We start from the raw sequence: 23868 nt of genomic DNA, 5'->3' as shown, positions 1-23868 counted from the left end.
GAGTTGTTTTTGTAGTAGTTGTAATTATTGCAGTTGTTGTTGTCGTTGTCTTTGTCGTTCTAGTAGATGTCATTTTAGTAGTTGTTGTAGTAGCAGTAGTAGTTAAAGTTTTTTTGTAGTTGTTTGTAGCAGTAGTTCTTACTAGATAATTGAAACATTCTTATTTATTTGGTGATAAAAAATATAAACTTCCTGGTTTCATTTTTACGTTACAAACTATTTCCTTTATTCAAGACTATTAACAGTTTACGCATGCCATAACATTATTATTTGACTGTTGTTGGTGGTAGTGAAGCTGAAATCTTGAATTTTTCCTGTAAGAAACATTATTTTCCCTCTTTAAGAATACAGCAGAAGTCGACCATGGTATTCGGACTGCTCTTACTTTGTTAGGGAATGACTAATGACTTATTAAATGACTAATGCCTTGAAAGAAACGTTTCGCTTGTTCGTTACTGACATCACTTTTGTTAGGAAACAAACAATCTAGATGTGAATAGAGAAAGTGAATTTAGTAAATTTCGAGCTCCTATGTTTTCTTAGTCAGCATCTTTGCCATTACATCTTTATAGTTATCAATTTCATTTTTTCATTCAAGAATCTTTTTGGCAAATACTCTAAAAAAAAGTCCATGCTCCCAGCTCCTAATTACTTTCTTTTTTTTAAAAAAAGTATCTTTAGGAAATCTGATTGTGGACCTATCAAAAATCCTTTTTTTCATAACATTGCATAATTTAAAACATTCTGAGATAGATGTTGTAATCTTTTTTAAAAATCTTCTTAAAATTCTTCATCAGATTCTTGCTAATGTAAGGTGTGGTAAGTATAAATTGCTGGGATTCTCCAAAATAATTTGTTTGCCATTGACCTTTCATTGCTTTTATTCATCTTTTGCTGGGCACTGAGTTCTTAATGACTTCCAGTAACACGGGTATCCTATAAACGTAAGAACACAGATAGTTGGTGAACTCACTCTCGTATTGATAAACCAATATCTGTTGGATCATCACAGATACTTAACAATATTTCTCACACTTTACGAGAAAAACAGTTACTTTATTACTGTGGTTTACACCATAGTCGCTGTATGTAAAGTTGCGGCGCTGCGGTCGACGTCCAGTGTCTTGTCAGTCACAGACACACCATCATTGTAAGTCTTCATCACCTGAGTCAACGAGCCTGATATACCTGCTGTTGGTGCCAAACCTTAATAAGTAGTCATTATTTTACTTTATTTCTTGGTACGGATGTAAAACTCTCTACACTTTTCAGTGACTGTTGTGGTGATACAGACTAAGCGCTTAAAAGATTAACATTTTTGCTCGTGTTATATTGTCGTGTGGTGGCAACTTGACAGTCTCCTGCTCTGAGGCCACTCACGAAACGGATCGTTCATAATCAGTTTGATCTTATTCCGCTTGAAAGCCATTATTAAGAAGAGTAACACAAGGACCAACCCATAGATAGGGACAATGACCTTTTTCAAATGAACCTAAAGTTCAATCTACAAAAAATAAGAAACAGCCATATATCACGAATGACATCTCTTGAACAAAAACTGCGCAGTAAAGAGGGAAATAAAACAAACACGAATAAGCTACAAAAAAGAAGACGTAAACATTAACATCAAGAAATGGATAAAGGCAACTAGAGAAACCGGATCGAGCGCCATATTATGGGACACAGAAGATGGAAGGACAACAAGTGACAGAAAAAGGTTTACAAAATACTGATGATTCTGTCTAAGACTGATCGACACGACCTTAGTCTTTAAAAAACAGCAAGCAATGCTGTACTCTATCGATGGACGAAAGAATGGAGAGGCCTGTACTACTTGTCACTAAAGTCCGACGCCCTCACAAAAAGAACCAGTGAACATGCGGACCTAGCAGTCATACGGAAAGAGATGGGAAGAGTTGTACACAGTATAAACGTAGTTGCTAATGTGCAAACTGAGATGCGCAAGAAGGAGTAGATACTACGAAAACCTTGCTGTTTTGTGCCTAAGAGTCTTGAAAAGCAAGAAATTCTCCACTTAAATTAAGGCAGGAAACAGCAAACAGTGCCACAATTACTGAACTATAAGCCTCATCATTTACCCATGCCAAAGGTCGTACAGAAAAGCATCAGCATCACCAGAGAGGAGATGCAAGCAGAAGAGTAGGAGCTTACATTAGTATGCGTACGTCAATGATGCCCTTACCACCGGTGTTTAAAGCTCTTCTTGACCACCATACTTATATTATCAATCGCTGAGGGCTGATCTGCAGCCTACGATGTGTAGATGCATCTTTTATCAAATAAAAATAGAATTGCAAAACCTTAACAAGAGGACTGTCGCAGGTCGAACGGATATGTAATAGAGACCAGCACTGAAAAGAGCAAAATTATGGTCCGTGGCAGCAGCCTCTATATACACAGGGTACAACTCGATTGGTGAGTAGTTTTAAGTACTTGGGAGCCACCCTTTTCCAAAGACGGTGCAATGGACCAGTCCATGCCTCTACGCTTTTAGGTTATTTTAACCCATTAGCTGTTGATGATAATAGTATCAGTTCGAGTTACAGTTTTAGTCGTGTACGAGCTAAATGCGTTGGAGCCCTTTTGAAGGAGGAATAATCACCTTCTCAAACCACTCGTCGAGTGCCTCATGACGTCACATTGGGGGACAGCTGCTGCGACTGCTTTATCCTCCTCCCCTCACACGGCCCTAGTGTACGGCCTTAGTGTCAACGTCGCTGAGATACACGGAGTGACAAAAGAGTTTCCTTCCCCGTAGGTGAAGGAAACACCACTTCGAATGGACAACAAGTGGTATTTGTGTTAGTTGCAAAGGGGGACAACACCACCCTAGTCATACAACAAACCGTGAGAAAGGTTACAGGCAACTGATGTTTTGAGGAAGTAGTGAGAAAACGGCTAGCTAGGTTGTGTTTGTGAGTCGGAATACGTGGTTAGCAACAATTCCTTCCAAGACTAGAACATTGGAAACTGTTGTAAGCTACAAACTGAGGGAGTGATATACATGCATAATAAAGAATAGATACTATTGCTATATCATACTTTACTTATCTTAGGTGGTTTTTACTGTCTTCCCCAACAAACTGTATGTTCAGACATTTTTGTATCAATATAATTATCTGAGTTCTATTCCATAAAATCCTGACCAACATGATAACATGTGTTGGACAGCCTCAGGCAATCACAGTTTGTCTCTGTGTCACAAGAACTCGTACAGACACGTGTGTGTGTGTGTTGCCCTGTGTGAGGCGGCGTCCGTGCCAGGCAGTTACACCTTGTGTCTCCATCAGCAACATCGGCGATAGCTAGACTAGATAGTATCTGACATTACCATAAGTTTCATTTATGAAGTGATAAATTAACTTATTATTGCAACATATTTATAATTTCAATTTAAGCTGAACAGTTAAGAGCTCGTGTGGTCAACGGCACAGCGAAGGAGGGACGTCTGGAAATCTTTTACGATGGAATGTGGAACACAGTGTGTGGTAACCGTTTTGGACAGAAAGAAGCTTTGGTCGCCTGCAGAATGTTAGGATTTAACAGGTAGGTGTAGTCTAACGCATTCATTAGACACATTTAACTCACAATTATTTTTATTTCTTTAAAATGGTTAAAAGTTTTTGTGGTTTATTATGTTTTACTACATGCACGTGCTTTCACAAACCTTAGTCTTTATTCAGTGTAAAAAGTACGTGTGCGGACGTTTCGCCGCATTATGTCAGAGAGAGAGAGAAAGAGAGCTTACTTACTTCTCAAAGAATGAAACTAACTACTAGATTACACAATAATTCTTTATTTCAAACAAATTTTACACACAGACTTCACAGACAGTTCACTTTGATTGTCACAGATTATGCACAACAGCTGTGAGATACATTGATATAATGACGAGAGAAATGTGTGAGCTAACGGTTCACATGAGGAGGGATAGTGAGAGAGAGTTCACTGATACATTGATACAATGGCGAGAGAAATGTGTGAGCTAAGGGGCGTCACACACTTGACTTCGGCTAAAGGTCCCGCGTGAAATGCCGAAATGAAGTGCCCCGCGCCGAAACGTCCGGCGGCGAAACGTCCGTGTACCAAAAAGTATGTCATTGTAAATGTCTATATCTTTTCCTGTTCGTGGGATGTCCGACAGCACAACAGCAGTAGCCGTGGGGACAGCCAAGTACGGAGCAGGCTCTGGTCCTATTCTGTTCAGTGACCTGCGGTGTGTGGGGAACGAAACCAGCCTGGCGCAGTGTAAACACTCGGGGCTCTACAGACACAACTGCGGACACTCATGGGATTTCGGCGTCTCTTGCATCTTTAGTAAGCAGACTGAATGATTAAACATTTACACCTACACCGGCATAGATTTTATCTTCCTAAAGAATAATCATGGCGTTATAAGCAATAGCTTTTCTAGCTTTTAATTACTGCTTTTTAAGGAAATAAACTAGAAATAAGTACTTTCCTTAGAGTTTAAGAAAAATAACATATTATTGCCGATGCCCGGCTTCCGGTGTCTTTACTTTTGTTTTCTCTATATTTGATGTTCATTTTCCAACAACTTACAAAAATTATAGAAAACATAACATGTGTTTGATATACATTGTAATTCTAACATGCTGATTACACTGGTAATATTTAAAATAGCTAGTTTGTCTCATTTATAAGTTTCTATTTTATTTCAGACTCTAAACAGTAAAGGCGTTGAGTGATATTAGTATTGGAATGTTGCTGGTAGTAATGTCGCTTTAATCTTGACTTTCTCCTGTAAGAAACAGTACTTTCTCTCTGTAAGAACAAAAGCAGAAGATAATATTCTCAATGCTCATCCCTTTGTTATGATATTTAATGACTAAGATGTCTTGATAGAAGCTTTTCCCTTGCTCATCAGTGATGTCACTTATGTTTATTACAAACCAGTCTGTGCTTCGGTGTTTTTCAGATTGGTTTAACTCCTTTACGGCTTACAGACTGCAAGTGTATGTTTAATGTATCAGAGTATGAATAAAAACATTAAATGGTAAAGTGTTAACCGTCACACGATTTATATCATGAACCCGGTTTACCACTAGGTTTTTCTGCGGGAACGAGGTAAAAAAAATGTCTCAAGCAGGAGACAGTGAAGTAGGAAGACGTGCCTGAGTCACGACATGTAGATGTCTGTAGTTGAGAGGACATAGTAGACCAGGGTAGTGTCCATCCACGTGGGATGCGGAGCAGTACTGACCCCTTGTGGATGAGCCTCGCCTAGACAAGGTTTTGATTGTATGAGCTGTATGAGCTGAAGCCCTTATAGGTGAGGAAGACTCACCTCACTGGACCATCGCCCTGATTGCCTTTAGTCCAACATCCAGCAGCACTTTGTGACTTTGAGAATCAGTGTGAAGACACATTTTGACGGTGTGATTACATTGCTATCCCCATTGTATCTGTGTAGATACTCTTAGGTGAAATATGTTTTGGTTTGTTTGCAATTTTAGTTGGCAACATTAATCCCCTACTAGTATTTAGTGCGGCCTTATGTAAGAAAGGTGAAATGATTGGTTTATAAGGTGTCGCTTTGACCAGACAGATATTGCAGGGTATAGATCATCATAGACCTGTGGAAGGATTTGGACACAAACAATTAGAAAAGAAGAGAAAAGCAGGAAATTATTAAAAAGGAGCTGTGATGATAGGACTTGAAGTGTATATATTGTTTTACTCACCATATTCCAAGAAGACAGGGACGATATAGACGCATATTTGTGTAGGTTGGAAACACGAGCACGAATACTCAACTGGCCGAAAGAGATGTGGTATTTGTACTTAACCTCTCATTTACAAGGAGAGCATTAAATGTGTGCTACGCATTTCAGTTTTCAGATGTTAAATAAAGAAACGACTATTAAATGAAATTTTCTGCATGCAGAAGAAGAATACAAAACATAATTTAGAACTGTGCAGTCTCAAGCTACAGAAGCCATTAAAAAAATGTCCAACCTTAGGCAAAGATGGATTTCTCGAAGGATTATGAACACCTGAGAGATCTGATACTAAAAGCTGCAGCCTACGATAAGCAAGAGTTATGTATATATATGTGTCTTTTATCAGGTACTGGCAAAGAACTGCAAGACCTTACTAAGGTGACTGTGACAGGTCAAACGGATATCTAATAGATATAAGCACTGAAAAAAGCAAAGTTATAGTCATTGGCAGTGCATCTAGATACACGGGGTACAGCTCGAATGGTAAGTAGCTTTAAATACTTGGGAGCCTCCCTCTCCAAGGACGGCAGCTATACGCCTATGTCCCCATCCACAGCGGCGATGGCTAGACAGATAAGATCTGGCATAGCCATAAGTTTAAATATCCTGTACAAGCTATGCAATGCCCCGGTGGTGCCAATCCTGCTCTACGGACATAACACGTGGTGTTTGCCGAAACGAAAAAACAAATAAATTCCAGGGATTCAAGAACGAGAGTCTGTGATTATTACTTTGGAGACCCTACGCCAACATTGTTGTCGTTACTTCTTACCCGCAATTAATTTTCTTTTGCAGAAACTGTTCTTTCCTTTCCTTTTTTTAAAAAACAATTTTAATCTGCACTTTGCTGTAGAAGGAATGTTGTTTATCTCTAACATTAAGAATTGTTATTCTTCCTTTTAAACCTTATTGTTTTCTTTTAAGTTGTTTATTCGATATTTAAACCTCCTCAACTTTTTTATTACTGTGCTGTTGATTGATATTTGTTTATTATATTCAATGGAAAAGTACATTAGCCTGCTGCTCAGAGCCGTAGGTCTACGGCAGATAGTGAGACTCCTGAACACAACATCTACATTCATAAAGTGTTTGATTTATCTGCGACAACAAAAAAGTTAACGCTGATGATGTCGATGATAGTGATCATGGCAATAAAACGACTTTAGCACAAACGTGTATCAGGGCGGCTGTAGGCTCGTTGCCGGTCAGGGCAGAGAAACAACTGGCGGCCCCTTCATCCTTCTGTTTTATATTCAATATATACTGGCGTGGCGGCCCTCTGTAGGTGTACAGTGAGTACATGCTAAAGGCCGCCATTGAATGTATCAAGTTGTCATGTTTTTCACGTCTTTTAAAATAATAAAACATTTGTACATACAGAAGGCGAGGACAGTGTTCATAGCACAGCTTATGAAAAGAGAAATATGTATCCATGTGTCTATCATGCAGCATGACACTTTTTCACATCGTGTTCCTTTTTATTTATGACGAAGATGTAATTAACTTATTATTAGAACATGTCTGTATTTTCAATTTAAGCTCAAGAGTTAAGAGCTCGTGTGGTCAATGGCACAGCGGAGGCGGGACGTCTGGAAATCTTTTACGATGAAACTTGGAACACAGTGTGTAATAGAGGTTTCGGACAGAAAGAAGCTTTGGTAGCCTGCAGGATGTTAGGATTCAACAGGTAGGTGTAGTCTAATGCAATCATTAAACACATTTAACTCACAATGGTTTTTGTTTCTTTTACACGTTTAATGTAATGGCTTAAACATGAAACAAAAACCACTTAGACTGATACTCTAGTCTAGAGTGTGTTAAGTTCAACATTATTAAAGGTCCACTATTGCCTGTGATGGGAAAGGTCTTTTTTAACCAGTGGCAGTTTGTGACTCTTTTATAAGGAAAGCAAACACCGTTTAATGACCAAGAGTGGATAAAATTATATCTATTTAGGTTATGCAAATGTTCATGACAATGGTGACATTTTGCAATGTAAGTAAAAAGCAGAATCAACTTTTTTTTGGCTCAAAAAAGTTTTTTCAAGATATTGTGTGTCACTTAACGTTTAGAAGAAAAAATACTTCCTGCCATCTGTGTTTATTGAAAATCATATGAAACGCTTGATGTTACTGACTGACTTGGCGATCCAACCTTACAAGATCAAGCTATGGGACACTTTCAATGGCTTTTAGTTTGGGTTCCTCTGCATTCTTATAACAAAGGGAGACACAGTTTTATGGTTAAAAGTTTTTGTGGTTTATTGAGGGTGGGTCAACTTTCATGAAAACAAAGGAAGAACTCTTTCATTCGCTGCACCACCTGGATTGTTTCTTATGTAGATTAATCTCGGCGATTTTACAAAGGAAAGAAAAAGTGTGTTGCACAAGATGGTTTTGTAATATTACTTGTATTTATCGTGAACCGAAGCTAGATGGTTAGAAAAAAACTATCACACAAAACTGCATTTCAGATATTTTGTATTCACTTAACGAGTAACGTTGCGGATAATGTCAAGGTATGTTTTACTACACACACGCACGTGCTTTCACAAACCTTAGTCTCTAAGGACGTGAAAAATGATGGCAGCTCCTCGTTGTGCGTCGTCTGCAGCTCTCACTTCGGATTCAAATTTATTTCAATTTTTCATCGCTTTCGTCTGACCCTGTGTAGGTTAGTTGTCAAGTTATAGGCTTGGGATGTTGCGTCTGTGTCTAGCGATGACGATTTTTACGTTCATTCTTGTTAGGCATGCGTTTTTCATTTTGGATGGATGTGACCGTTACCACTAGCCGACATTATTAAGATGGCGGTCAGCTTATTTCATGGTGGTCCCCGGCTTCTCTACTCCCACGAGCTCTTGCTCCGTCTTCGTTCATCTCCCTCTGTTACCCGGAGTTTTCGGGCGCTGCAAGTCGACATCGCACGGCTCCCTCCACTTCGCAGATCAAGAAGGAGAGGACGTAGAGGCGGTGTGAAGCGGAGACTCAAGAAGTTTTGTCTGGACGATCGACGCAGATCTCCACCTCTTCCTTCTATCCTGCTCTCCAATGTACAGTCGATTCGTGGCAAGATTGATGAGCTTGAGGTGTGGATACACAACTTTCGATTGCACAGGGATATTTGTTTGTTGGCGTTTACGGAAACATGGCTACACGACGGTGATGCTGATCTAGACATCGCCGGCTTCTCTGGCCCGTTTAGATCTGATAGATCTGCTGCAGTTACTGGCAAGGCGCGTGGCGGCGGAGTGTGTTTCTATGTCAACAACAGGTACTGTAAAACGGTTATTCTTCGTGAAAAGATGTGTACTTGTGACCTTGAACTTCTCACAATTTCGCTTCGCCCATTTTACCTCCCGAGAGAATTCCCCCAGCTGTTTTTCCCCCTTGTGTATATTCATCCCAGGGCAAATGTTTCCAATGCGTTACAGTGCATTGCAGATGTGACTCACGATCTCGACTCGCTTTGTCCTGATGCTCCAAAATTTATTTTGGGAGATTTTAACCACTGTGATCTGACATCAGTTCTCCATAACTACGACCAGTATGTGACATGTCGTACTACACTGAGTCAGACAACACTCGACCTCGTGTACGGCACTGTACCACATGCGTACAGATCTCTACCCCTGCCCAGTCTGGGTGCATCCTATCATCTGAGTGTACAACTGATACCCGTTTATAAACCTGTGATCAGGCGGGTACGCCGAACAGTTCATTCCACTAAATGCTGGGCTGCCGACAATGTTGCACACTTACAGGACTGTTTTCAATGTACTAACTGGGATGTCTTTTTAGAAGCATGTCCTACTCTGAACGACTTAGTGAACACCATCACTTCCTATATCTCCTTTTGTGTCGATTGCACCATTCCATCCAAAAAATGTGTGCTCTATCCTAATAGCAAACCCTGGGTGACCAAGAGCCTGAAAGCTCTGCTTAATAAAAAAAAAAAGTGTTCTTCACAGGTTCTGCACACGACAAAAAAAATAGTAAATCGAGAGGTCCGTGATGCTATCCGACGAGCCAAGGTGCAATATCAGTCGAAAAGCGAGTCTCAGTTTGCTACAGGCAACATCCGAGAGGCTTGGCAGGGACTGAAGAACATGGCCACTACTGATCATAAGAATAAGGGGTCGAAAGCCAAAATCTCGATCTCAGGCGTTGACAGTGCGGCCCTTCCTAATGCTCTTAATGCTTTCTTTGCTCGGTTCGAGGCACATGACTTCTCAGTGGAAGTTCAAGATGTGCTTCGTTCTCTTCACCCTGTGCAGAAGGTTGAGATTTGTCGCGAACAAGTTGTGGAGCTGTTTCAGGGAGTGAATATTCGCAAGGCCTCGGGTCCGGATGGTATTTGTGGCAGACATTCGTTTCTGTGCGCACCAACTTGGAGACATTTTTCAACATCTTTTTCAGCGCTCTATGGATTCACTCTCCATCCCAGCTGCTTGGAAATTATCTACCATTGTTCCAGTTCCGAAGATAGTTTCAGCTCGGCATCTCAATGACTTTAGACCGGTGGCCTTAACATCGTTGGTCATGAAAGTATTTGAGACAATCATCAAATCATTGATTCTTCCAGCCGCTAAAGATCGTCTTGATCCCTTGCAATTTGCATACCAGTCCAAGCGAGGTGTTGATGATGCTAAACTGTTCATCCTCCACACTTTAATCAAACACCTGGAGAATCCTCAAGCCCATGCTCGACTCTTATTCGCTGATTTCTCTTCGGCCTTTAACACTATCCAGCCACATATCCTAGCTCGAAGACTCCTCGACGAGTTTTCCCTTGATCATCAGCTAGTGTCATGGATAATTCACTTTTTGGTCGACAGGCAGCAACGAGTTCTTGTCAATGGCACTTTTTCCGACTTAACCACCACATGCACCGGCTCACCTCAGGGATGTGTTCTATCACCGCTTCTGTTTATCCTGTTTACCAACAGTTGTCGCAGTAGTCATGAGGGTCACTATCTTGTCAAATTCTCTGATGACACTGCACTGCTGTCTCTCCTTAGCGGGTCGGTGCACACCCACGGTGTTGCTTTGGAAGAATTCATTGTTTGGTGCGATGTCAACTTTCTAGAACTTAATGTGAGTAAGACGAAGGAGATTGTCTTTGATTTCCGTCGAAATTCTCCACCATGTCCCGTCTGTGTCATCCATGACAAGGAGGTGGAAATTGTTTCTGCTTTTAAATACCTGGGCACCATCTTCGATAGGCGACTTTGCTGGGATGTCAACACTCAATCTGTGGAGAAGAAGGCTCAACAACGCCTCTTCCTCCTACGGAAGCTGAAGTCTTTCTCTGTCTCCCCCCAAATTCTACAGCTTTTTTACAGATCACATATAGAGAGCGTGCTGTCCTTCTCGTTTATCTGTTTCTATAATAGTTTATCGGTGAAGGACAAGAGCAGCCTACATCGTGTGGTATCCACCTGCTCCAAAGTCGTTGGATCCACCCAGAGTTCTCTTCAGGATCTGTATAACAGGAGGACTCTTCTGAAAGTGTCTGCCATCCTTCGTGATGACAGGCATGCTCTGTCGAGTGAACTTGTCCAGCTCCCATCAGGTCGCCGATATAGTATGCCTGCATGCAGGACAAACCGACTGCGGCTGTCTTTTGTTGCTTCAGCCGTCAGACTTTTGAATGGATTATGAATGTGATGTGCATGCGATCATATATGACTCTAATCGAGCTGGTATGATTGACTGCAACACGAATGCCTGTGGGTTTAATATATATAATCGAGCTGCAACTGAATTGCCCTCTAGGGATTAATAAAGTATTCTCTTATCTCTTATCTTATCTCTTATCTTATCTTATCTCTAATCAGTGGAAAGAGTATGTCATTGTCAATGTCTATATCTTTTCATGTTCGTATACAGGCGGCCCGGTGGCGCAACGGTTAGCGCCTGTCACCAATACAGTGAAGGTTGGCTGTCCTGAGTTCATTTCTCCTCTAGGACACGCTGTTCTTTCTCTGCACGTGACATCTGTTTACAGGGCTGGCTTCCTTCTCGTGATATAGCCTTAGTTGCTGGCACGGCGTACAACACCAACTTCCCCCCTCTCCCACTGTTCGTATGTGACGTTTCACAGCACAACAGCAGTAGCTGTGGTGTCAGACAAGTACGGAAGAGGCTCTGGTCCTATTCTGTTTGATGACCTGCAGTGTGTGGGACACGAAACCAGCCTGACGCAGTGTCAACACCGGGGGCTCTACAGACACTACTGTGACCACTCGAAGGACGTCGGCGTCATGTGCAACATTAGTAAGTCGACTATTGTTAATTAAGCATTTACAGCTACTCCAGCATAGATTTTGTCTTCTTAAACCGTAATCAAGGTGTTGTGAACAATACTATTATAGCTTTTAATTACTGCTTTTTGATGGATAAGACTAGAAATAAGTAGATTTCTTCCTGTTTAAGACATCTATAATAATATTGTCGATGTCTGGTGTCCAGTGTCTCTACACTTGTTGTCAATTTATGTTTATTACAAACCAGTCTGTGCTTCGGTGTTTTTCAGATTGGTTTAACTCCTTTACGGCTTACAGACTGCAAGTGTATGTTTAATGTATCAGAGAATGAATAAAAACATTAAATGGTAAAGTGTTAACCGTCACACGATTGATATCATGAACCCGACATAGTAGACCAGGGTAGTGTCCATCCACGTGGGATGCGGAGCGGTACTGACCCCTTGTGGATGAGCCTCGCCTAGACAAGGTTTTGATTGTATGAGCTGTATGAGCTGAAGCCCTTATAGGTGAGGAAGACTCACCTCACTGGACCATCGCCCTGATTGCCTTTAGTCCAACATCCAGCAGCACTTTGTGACTTTGAGAATCAGTGTGAAGACACATTTAGACAGTGTGATTACATTGCTGGCAGATGAAGCAGAAAATGCAGCAAGTAAAAATGACCTGAAGACACTGTACAAGATAAACAAACAGCTAAACAACGGGTTTAAGAACAGTGATGTGCCAGTGAAAGACGTGAACGGTAATGTCATCGAGGGAGAGGCAGAAAAACTACAGCGCTGGAAGGAACATTTTGAGTCGGTTCTGAACAGACCAGATCCCCCTCAGCTTGCAGACATCCAGCCAGCAGCTATAGACCTTGACATCTGCACAGACCCACACAAGCCTGGAAGAAGTGACAGCAGCAGTCAAGACAATGAAGAGCGGCAAAGCACCAGGGGCAGATGGAATAACAGCAGAGATGTTGAAAGCAGATATAAATGTGACAGCTCCCAAGCTGACTGAAATCTTCAAGCAAGTTTGGGAATCAGGGCAGCTCCCTGTTGCTTGGAAGACAGGGCTCATCTTCAAGTTACCCAAGAAAGGAGATCTTGGAGACTGCAATAATTGGAGGGGCATAACACTTCTTTCCCTCACCAGCAAGGTCTTCAGCAAGATTGTTTTGTCAAGACTGACGGCAACTCTTGAGAAAGACCTCCGACCACAGCAAGCAGGATTTCGTCCTGGGCGATCCTGCTCCGAACACATCTTCATTCTGCGACAGATTCTGGAGCAGAGCAACGAATGGAACACACCGCTGTACATCAATTTCATCGACCTGGAGAAGGCTTTTGACAGCATCCACCGCGAGTCCTTATGGAAGATCCTGAGGCATTACGGAGTCCCTGCAAAACTTGTTCAGGTCATTGCAATGCTGTACAGCGATTTCAAATCCCAGGTTGTGTGTGACACGGAGCTCACAGACCCCTTCAACGTCAGTACCGGGGTGAAGCAGGGCTGCATTCTGTCGCCGTTCCTCTTCATCCTGGCCATGGACTGGATCATGAAGACTTCCACCGACAGTGAGAGGAGAGGGATCAGATGGACCATGACTATGACAGCAATAACAACGCAAGAAGACTTGGACTTTGCTGATGACATTGCCCTGCTGTCACACCGCCACCAAGACATGCATGAAAAAACAAAGGCCTTCTCAGAAACAGCTGGAAACCTTGCCTTAAGGTCAGCACAAAGAAAACGAAAAGTATGAGAGTGAACGCCAGAGTCCAAGACGGCATCAAACTAAATGGAGAAGAGATTGAGGAAGTTGACAGTTTCACCTATCTTGGGTCCAAAATGTCAAAACACGGGGATGCGGAGGTGGAGATTCGAGCCCGACTGGCGAAGCCAGCCAGGCCTTCGCCTCACTCAGGAGCACATGGAAGGCAAAAAACATCAGCCAGAAGATCAAACTGAGAATCTTCAAGTCAAATGTGATCAGCACCCTCCTTTACGGATCAGAATCCTGGAAGATGACCAAAACCATCAGTAACAAGCTTGGCGTCTTCCAAAACAGATGCCTCAGGCGCATACTTAAAATCTTTTGGCCAAACACCATCACCAACGAAGAACTCCACCGAAGAACTGAAACCGAGTCCATCACCACGCAAATTCAACGAAGGCGTTGGCGATGGATTGGACATGTGCTCCGCCAGCAGACAGCAGACCTTTCCAGAGTCGCCCTACGATGGACTCCAGACGGCCGAAGAAAACGAGGCCGCCCAAAGGAAACTTGGAGAAGAACAGTGGAAAGGGAGATGAAAGGAAAGGGCTGGACATGGGGTCACCTAGAGCGGGTTTCAGCCGATCGACATCGGTGGCGGACTCTGGTTGAGGCCTTATGTGCAACCTGATGCACGAAGAGGAATAGATAGATAGATAGATTACATTGCTATCCCCATTGTATCTGTGTAGATACTCTTAGGTGAAATATGTTTTGGTTTGTTTGCAATTTTAGTTGGCAACATTAATCCCCTACTAGTATTTAGTGCGGACTTATGTAAGAAAGGTGAAATGATTGGTTTATAAGGTGTCGCTTTGACTAGACACATATTGCAGGGTATAGACTATAGATCGTCATGATATACTTGTGGGAGGATTTGAAAAAAATAGCAAGATTAGAAAAGGAGAGAGAAGCGGGCAGATTATAAAGAAGTATCTGTGATAACAGGACTTGAAGTGTATATCCCTGAGCTCCCCATATTCCAAGAAGAGAGGGACGACATAGACGCATATTTGTGTAGGTTGGAAACACAAGTACGAATACTCAACTGTCCGATAAAGATGTGGTATTTGTACTTAACCTCTCATTTACAAGGAGAGCTTTAAATGTGTGCTACGCATTTGGTCTCAAGTGAGAAATTAGTTTTGAGATGTTAAAGAAGAAGCGACTATAGAATGGAATTTTCTACCTAGAGAAGAAAAATACAAAACATAATTTCGAAATGTGTGGTCTCATGCTACAGAATCCATGACGACCTTTCAAAAAAAATGTCTAACATAGGGAACATATAAATTTTATATAAAATACAAAGTTTAGGAAAGCATTAGAGATCTGATGCTAAAAGAGAAATAATATTAAAGCATATCAACAGACTTATCCGATTACCTGCGAGAGAGGGGCCTACCCACGCCTGACGCTTTGGAAGAGCAGACTCAGTGGTACCGCACGGCATCCGAATAAGTTTCAGGCAAAGAGGACCAAGACATCCATGTTTGCCTACGCGGGCCGCTACTCCCAACTTTCATTTAGTGTCACAGAGAGATAGATGACAGGATACATCTGTCTAAGAAATGCAACTACAGAAACCCTTACATAGAGAGTCGAAGAAACACGCCACCCGCCAGATTCGTTCCAAACAATTCCTTGTGACCAACACCTCGGTTTGAGAAGGATGACCCAAGACATCCATCACGCTGAGCACCTCCAGGCAATATGGTCACATAGCCCGGAATTGTCACTACCATAGGGACCGAGACCCAAACCCCATGAAGCAAGGTTGACGGAGAAAATCCAGTCTCCAGCCGATGTCACTGCTTAGTGTTCAGCTACAGACATGACAGAGGACAAGCACACCCATACCGACGAAAACGTTAGAAGGATAGTTACTCGTCATAAGGTAGAGTCTGAGACGATCAAGGCTCAATGTGAGTAAAACAAAGCTTTCGTCAGTATAGGAATAATCCACTCTTTAGGATGCTCAAAAGAACTAAATCACAAAATCTTTGACCTAGGTGATGAAAACAGAGCCTTGCAACAAAATTTACGAAACTGTAAACGAAAAAAAAAATTACGGAAGTCTTAAATGCATACCACAGACAGAGATAAGTGACCGGAGCCAAGAAAGTTTTTGGCCCAAGGCTGAGAGAGATGTTTGCGGAAATAAAAGAAATCAACTGACTCTAATGTGTAAACAACAGTAGGTGACTGTTGGTGATTTTGAAGAAAGGTTCGTGAATTTGAATTGGGGCACATGAATCAGTCTGACGACCTACAGAAAGCCTTAGCAAAAATCGAATTCCTCAATGAACACAAGGAAAGTCTTCTCTTGTTAATGTGTAGTTCTTTTGTTCACTTTGAGTTTTTTCTCAGCGGGTATGTCTATTATCAAGCATATAGTGTCGTAACGTGTATTCTCGGTCACTGTTTCGGCGGTTTCGTTTTAGGGTATGAAATTAGAAGTCAGATTGTGAAGTCACAGTGCGAGGGCGGTCTTCCATAATTTACAGTCTGTCCTCAAAATATAAAAAGTGCGGACACGTTTCACAAAATTCTTTTTTTTATATATTACAAAAACAGCATACAACATAATCATTAGTATTATTATACTGTTACACACTCTTCAGCGTGGGGAAAATGGGGGACCTGGTCAGCATGCAGCGCCACCTGTGGAGATGGAAAAAGGTCAAGGCAGCGCACGTGTAGCGCCACACACGGTACATGTCCAGGGAAGACTACACAGATCGTCACGTGTAACATCATCGCGTGTTGTGGTAACGTCACAGTTCTTATCTTTATACCGTTGGTAACGTAGCAGTAATCACCTGTAGTATCAGGACTGTCTCACGTCACACAGACATTTAACTGTCAAGACGAGTTGCCTCATCTAGACACTTACTGATTTTGTTCTCATTTCAACCTCGTACAGACATCAGCAGTGCACATGAATACGCTTACTTTGTGACGTTTTCAGCAGGTGGGTGACCTTTGACCGGATGTAAATGAGGCGTATCTGAATTTGACGGTAGCGTCACGATACAGTCACTCTGTGTATGACGATGTTTGTGTATTTTAAGAACGGAGATTTGTGGAGACTGCAGCTTACAACCGTTTATCCAATCATAAAAACAGTCTCTCTCGTCATGAGAAAAGCCTAGAAAGTGATTGTCAGATCACATCGCTTATCTGCCCAGTTCTGTTGTCACAGTTCCTAGACATGGACAGTGGAACATCTGGGGCAGCTGGTCTTCATGTTCTCGATCTTGTAATAAAGGAACACGTACAAGGTCAAGGACGTGCTCTGAACCAAACGCCTGTGGACGACCTTGTGAAGGGAAGAATTCTACAGAGGAACCCTGTTATGTGTGTCTAGGTAAGTGCAGGTGACTGTCTTTAGTTTTATGGTCTCTGTGATTCACTGATGTCCTGTATTCTATTGTAATGTGTTGGGGTTCGCGGTAAGTGTCTGTGTATGTGTCTGTGTCTCTGTAAAGTGTGTGCGTGTGTGTGTGCGCGTGCTCTGAATATGTCGTGGAGAAAAAGATTTGAGTGAAAGTGTCTTGGTCTGTCTGTTTATAGTTGTCAGTGTACCTAATATAATTTGCTGTGTTCAAAACTGTTGCATAACATCATTTGTACTTTGGGGACGTGCTACTATCTCGACATTTAATTTTAACGATTGATATTCAAAACTTAGAGTGAAAGGATACAGCCGCTGACATTGTACATGAATACGCTTACGTTGTCAAGGCTACAGCCAATAAAAAAAACTAGGAGAATTTTTTACTGAGACATATCTGTGGACAAATGGAACTTCAAGAGATGAACTAAGTTCTCTGCTGATTGGGATGTTTGTAGGTGTACATCAACATACCACGTATTGGGAAACGGGTGTTGTACTGACATTTAAACGGGTAGAAAAAGCTTCGATTTTGATTACTATCACCGACTACTTCTCTAGTCTAGGGCTTTATTTATTTTCCTCGGCAAACTCTTCATGGACACATCTGCCCTAGCTCCGGTAGAAAACCCGTAAATCAAACATACGAAATCAACATTCACAATGCCTCTAGTTGTTGGAGCTTGTTTAGGTTTGTTGTGTAGATACTACAACTAAAGCGAAGAATGTAATTTAAAAAGTCAGAAGCAGCAGTAATGTGTGTACTTATAGACCGACAGACACTTATTACGCAAATATAAGACAGGCTAGCTCTGTTTAGAAATGTCATCTTGTACATGTTATCATAGACGACACAAGAGGTCACTCGATTCACTTGACACATGGGCGTATCCTTTTGTCTGCGACACAAACATCTACCGTTTAAAGTGTCAAGGGATGAAATCATCGCCCTTATCTTTGTTTTCGCTGTATACATGCACAATAGTTCTAGTCCAGTTACGATTTCTTGATCACAAGGTAGCCACAACAAGGATACTAAACAAGCACTGATTAGTAGGATTGGCAAACTCTTTCTGTGCTTTCTCTCACTGACAGCCAATCTCGTTCAGTGATTGTGTTCATGGACGTTGGAAGTGAAGGTTGTCGTAGCTGAAGTGAAGACTCGGGTAGTAGAGGTAGCCAAGCAGACAAACTATCTCGCCATTGTTAACCCTTTGAGTAGTTTGAGTTACCTAACTGACCAGCAAATGAAAATTTGCAAAAATTGCGGGCTTTCTCATTTGTTTTCTTGTCAACGTTGCAAAGATATATTCTACAACGAAATCGAGAAACATGTATAAGGTGCGCTCTGAACAGAAAGGTGATGGCGGGCACTAACAGAGAACTGCATTCAATCTTTTTTCCTAAGTTAAACATTGAGACTATCTTTGAGACGGGTTGACACTTAGTGGACAGAGGTGGGACTGGTCAGAACCGTGAAGTAGTGGACTAACTTTTCCATTCAGAACCTGCTCACGACCGTTCAAAAGAGACCTTAGAGTTACACCTTGTGTACCCTTCTATCTATCCAGCTGTTCACATGGACGGCTAGTTCTAACAGAGTAACATAACAGTTTGTTCCTTGTTACCAATCAATCAGGGTATGTGTGTGTATATATGTAAAGCAGTTATAGCAGTAATAATTGTAATAGTTACTGACAAACTGTTGTCTCAATCTCAAACGCTTGTTTATCTCAGATCCCCCTGAGGTGCCTTCCTTACTACTCGACAACCAAACTACCGTCAACTACACCACGAATGTCAACAGCAGTGTTAACTTTACCTGCCGACTCGGTGCCGACAACGTAGAGACCCTTGTACTGTTGAAGATCACAAGAAATGGCTCACAAAAAGTTCAAGGCCTCGGCACATCTTCTCTCTCCTTCAGAATACAGAAAGCAGGATGTGCTGACTCGGGTATCTACTATTGTCGGGCTGGCAACACAGTGGGACAAACTAACTCCACGTCGGTGAAACTCAGTGTGTTGTGTAAGTAGTGTATGTCAGTAAAATATTACATTCATCTTCCTCACCTGGCACCTCACGGTCATACACTCTTGCTAACTTGACTTGTGTTATTGCATTAGTTAAATAACTGGGCGTTATTGTGTCACTGGACACAAGCAGTTTATATAAGATTTGTAGCCTACTGAAAAGTTAAACTAGCAACATAAGTAATGACTGACATGTCTTTAGAGGCGATATTTGTATACGTGGATATCAAATCAAATCAAATTTTATTGTCTGTCAAGGAAACCCAAGACAGACATTTTTCTTTTGCTCACAAACACATATAATATGACGGGCAGGCATATATACTCATATAGACATTTAACACACACGCGCCCCTACATTCATTTATATGTATACATATATACGTATATCCACATACGCCTTTCACTAATGTTTTGGCACACCCTGAGACAAATTGTAAAAAGTAAATTTAAAATTATACTTAAAAGAAAATAAGTGAGACTTCATAGACTGATTGAGAAAAGCAGGAAGAAAGACAAAAGTTCGTCATGAAACGGGATAAAACAAAAATATTCATACAATCTTACTATTCTCAATTAGGTTCACCAGGATGGGCCAGCGACACCTTAGCAACAACCAGGGAACTAAAGGTCACGGAAGGGCTAGAAGGACAGACAACCTTTGAACTCATAGCCTCCCCAGTTCCTACTATCGACGGTTTTATTTATCATCAAGAGGAGATGAATTCTTCTGCTCAGGAGAAGCCAGTCAGATCCGATCTTTTTACTGGGAAATGCGAGCAGAAGACACCGGACCTTCACCTGGCTTCCTGCACTGTGTATGTTACACAAGCCACGCCTACAGATACCGGACTGTACAGTGTCCACGTCAGCAACTCTATGGGCGCCATGACTGTCACCTTTGAACTCCGTGTGATTGGTATGCATTAGTGCTTTTAGCTTTTAGAGCGAGACGTGTTTCTATTATTTTATTTACTTCTTATCTATATGGATGTCTTCCCACTCCTCCTGATTATCGTCGTCGTCATTGTCGTCATCGTCGTCGTTGTCAATTTATTCTTGCTTTCACGCAATAGACTTTTAGCGTTAAAAACATCAATGGCCAAGTAACTCAGTTTTCACTCTACTTTTTGCCAAACAACTGATTGATGTGAAGGTCGAGGTTTTACTTAGAGATGCATGCGCATACACACTTAGCATTAGTATTTAACTTCTGCGCAGTTTTACTTATTATTTAGTCTGACAATTATACGCTAGCAATTTTTTCTGCATTTACCATAAAATGCATATTGCGAGAACTCAGAGAGTGCATGTAATAGAGATGTGACAAATCAACTTTTTGTTGCTTATTGCAATTTTCTTTACTTCACATTCATAACGGCAAGTTGACTTCGCAAATATCTTGGTGTTTAGTAACTGATGAGATGAAAGCTTATTGCGATATTCTCAGTGTTTTCATTTAAATTATGTTTATTGGTAGTGTGTATTTATTTGGACATACATTAATATGTCTTCTGTTCTTAGCGTGCAGAGACAACCTAACTGACTGTCCCAGTCTCGCCAGCCGCTGTCGTGAACTTTTTGTACAAGAGTTATGTTGGAAGACATGCTCAGGGTGTCGTGAACAAACAAGCAATCAAACAAGTATTTAATAGAAATTTCTATCTCTCTCTCTCTTGTATTCTCTCTGGTGTATGTATCGCATGTTCTATCCTCTTGATGATCCCAATAGTTGATGTTGTCTATTCAGACTTTAGACTAACGAGGGCGACCTTACGATTCCAAAATTCTTTCTGCTCCTGTCTTACTTTGGACATAAATGATTTCCACCTCGCGACGTAATATACAATTCAAACGCACGTCTATTCTTTGTTTCAACAAAACAAGTTAAGATTTCACCTTATTTTTTTTTACTGACAGTAACAAAGATAACCATCATAAATATAAAAAAAATATAAATATACATTACCTTGTCTAGGCAAGGACTCGCACGCTTTAACAGTCTCTTTCCCATAGAAACGTTTCACGGTGTCTTTCACGTACCCGATATTTCGTGTAAGAGGCGAGATTTCTGAGAAGACATCTGTGAGTAAAGCTCTGAAACTTCCGGTGGCTGTTAATGATCGGTTTTAACTTCGAATCTTTTATATTTGTTTATTCATGCTATGTGTCTTACACCTCTTTCGGTATTCGTGATGATCTGTCGACCTTCCACTAAGGTCTCTAAGCGTGAGTACTACTTCTTTTATTTTATAGCAAAAGTCTGTTCAAAAAGCTACTTAATGATGTAGACCTGTATTAGTAAAAAATTTTGTTAATATCGTAAGTAGTATATATCACTATATCTAAGTTTACAAGCGAGAGTAAGTCTGTAAGTATAAATCAGTGTCCACACACTAGTAGTTCTATCCATGTGACAGTAATTATAAGTCAGTAGCCAAGATTCCTTACAATAAAGTAACACAAAGGAATGAAGTGGGTCTTTACACCACTTTGCCCTTGTTGTTCCCCACTTTCCCTCGGGGAAAAGTTTCACCTCGCTTAAAGACACAAAGACTCAACTGTCTCGTGTAAGTAGATGAATTTAGCGGTAGATGTGTAATGTTGTAAATATAAACATGAAGAAAACGTTTTTAATAGATTTTCGACTTGTTAAATATGCAAACATGTCTTCAGTACTTTTCAGATAAATATTATTTACGTGTGTTTTATGTTGTTCAGGAAAGCTTCATTCAGAGACCTACCTACAGAGAAGGAACAAGTGTATAAGTGGTCTAATTACAGACTAAAAGACTTACAGAACCTGAGACAGTTACATGGTGTAGTCCACAGTCAAGTTTTTATAAAATGCTTGTAGCAGCGGCTGGTGTCGTAGTGGCTAAAGCACCTGTCACCACCACAGTGATTGCTGGAGTGTATTTGGTTCGGATCTTGGTTTCAGTCTCTTTTTCTAGGTGTGTGTTTGTGTGTGTGTGGATGTGATGGATTTATAGCTTTTTAATTTGATTTTGTGATTAACCACCTTTATGTAAAACAGGTTGATGATCTGTTAGATATCAATCAGGCGTTACGTAACTGAACAAAAAAATAATTTGTTAACGTTACAATGTGTTGTTTGAAGATATTATTTACAGACAAACTGCTGCCCGAGTTTACGTTGTGAGTGTTACACAACATCAGTAGCTGCTGACAGTGACCTCATGTCTACACGGTCTACACAACGTCACGTGACTTTTGAGAGGTGAAAAGACCTGTCAGTTATATTGTTATGCCAAGTGTTGCACCATATAATAATTGTTGTGTTTGTAGCTATTGCTGTTTGAGTTGGTCATTATGGGTTTTCCTGTTGTTAGAGTCTAGGTGAGTGGTCATCGTTAATGTTTGTTTACTGTCATCACTTATGTATCATTCTCTTAGTATCTTTCTCACTATTACTACTTCTTTATTTGTTTCTGTTTATATTTACATTTATCTTACCTTAATGTATCTTTCACAAGGACGAATTTTTTATTAGTCTAATTTTTTGGTTTCAGCAGCCGAGAGAAGAGGCTCTGTGCACACCACAGTCTGAGAGATGGATCATTGGACTGTCTGCTGCCTTGATTTTGACAAAAAAAGTTTTTGTTTTCAAAACAGTCCTCGTGACATCGCTTCCCCGAGTAGATGTGACATTTGTAATATTTAAATAATGACTTCTACTGTTTGTTTGTATTTCAAGAACTGCACAAAATGTGGCTAAAAACTATTTTTTACAAAGCGAAAATATCGCAGACTGAACTGTAAGAACTAAAACAATTTAAAGCGAAACACGATTCACTTTATTTTTTTTTCGTGTGAAACCTGGTGCAAGTTGTTTGGTATAATAATGAGAGAAGTGAACTACTGTAACCAGTGATAGAGAGAAAAGTGAGGCATGGTAAAATAAACTTTCCCCCACCGACCTAGCTCTCTGTCTCTCCGTCCCTCCTGATCGAAATCTTTTTGTCTGTCTCTAACCTAGGGTATGTGTGGTGTCGGTGTGTGGTGAGATGTGTGTAAGTACAACTGCACACTAAAGAGACTTCTAGTGTCTATGTAACAAAGTATTGCAAGGGAGTAATGTCCATTTGAGTGTTTGTGTTTTAGTGTCCTAATGTGTGGGTGTGTACTTTAGTCTCTAAGCATAAGTTTTGGAGGGGAGAAGAGATAAAAAAGAGAAGAGTGTGAAATAACAAACAACGATTGTTTTTAATATATTAACACCACTGACATCATGGAAGACGAGCTACCTCATCTCTAACATAAACCTGTTCACGGAATGTGCTGAATATAAAGACCAGGAACCCGAAGGTTCTACAGTCACAAGTTGTGTGTCTAACAGATTTAGTGAGCATTAAACATCTACTCTGCTTCTTTCATCGTTACCCTCATTTTTTTAATAACATATTGCGCTAAGAGGTAAAATACTGAGGAACTGTTTGTCTCTCTATTTCACACACACACACACACACAGAGTGCATCATTACAAGCACACAGACCTCAACAAACATATAATATGTGTACACATATTTATTATTCATACATTTCATGGACACAGAAAGTGAGATAAATATTGGAGAACATCAATTCCCAGGCGTTACAATTAGCCGGCCCGCTTTAAA

The 23868-nt window shown here is 40.9% G+C and overlaps 2 protein-coding genes across 11 annotated transcripts in view; both read left to right on the top strand.

Moving 5' to 3' along the window:
• LOC112569471 (A disintegrin and metalloproteinase with thrombospondin motifs adt-1-like) overlaps positions 1-23868 on the top strand; it is a 595732-nt gene that overhangs the window by 187021 nt on the left and 384843 nt on the right. The gene's annotated exons all lie outside the window — the stretch shown is intronic.
• On the top strand, positions 7428-23112 carry LOC112569488 (cartilage intermediate layer protein 2-like). The gene is made up of 8 exons (XM_025247296.1): positions 7428-7452; positions 11944-12043; positions 16423-16569; positions 17004-17168; positions 18933-19223; positions 19809-20147; positions 20753-22469; positions 22762-23112. Exons 2-7 carry the CDS (start codon positions 12031-12033, stop codon positions 20878-20880), a joined length of 1083 nt encoding a protein of 360 aa, XP_025103081.1. The 5' UTR covers positions 7428-7452; positions 11944-12030; the 3' UTR covers positions 20881-22469; positions 22762-23112.

Source organism: Pomacea canaliculata, linkage group LG7, assembly GCF_003073045.1.
Source record: "Pomacea canaliculata isolate SZHN2017 linkage group LG7, ASM307304v1, whole genome shotgun sequence".
NCBI classification, from domain to species: domain Eukaryota; kingdom Metazoa; phylum Mollusca; class Gastropoda; order Architaenioglossa; family Ampullariidae; genus Pomacea; species Pomacea canaliculata.
Note: the sequence above shows the minus strand (reverse complement) of the source record. Positions and strands in the feature narration are given on the sequence as shown.

Coding starts and splice junctions, on each gene's coding strand:
- LOC112569488 (XM_025247296.1), top strand. Junction 17,169..18,932: donor ACCCTGTTATGTGTGTCTAG/GTAAGTGCAGGT, acceptor TGTTTATCTCAG/ATCCCCCTGAGGTGCCTTCC. Junction 20,148..20,752: donor CTTTGAACTCCGTGTGATTG/GTATGCATTAGT, acceptor TTCTGTTCTTAG/CGTGCAGAGACAACCTAACT.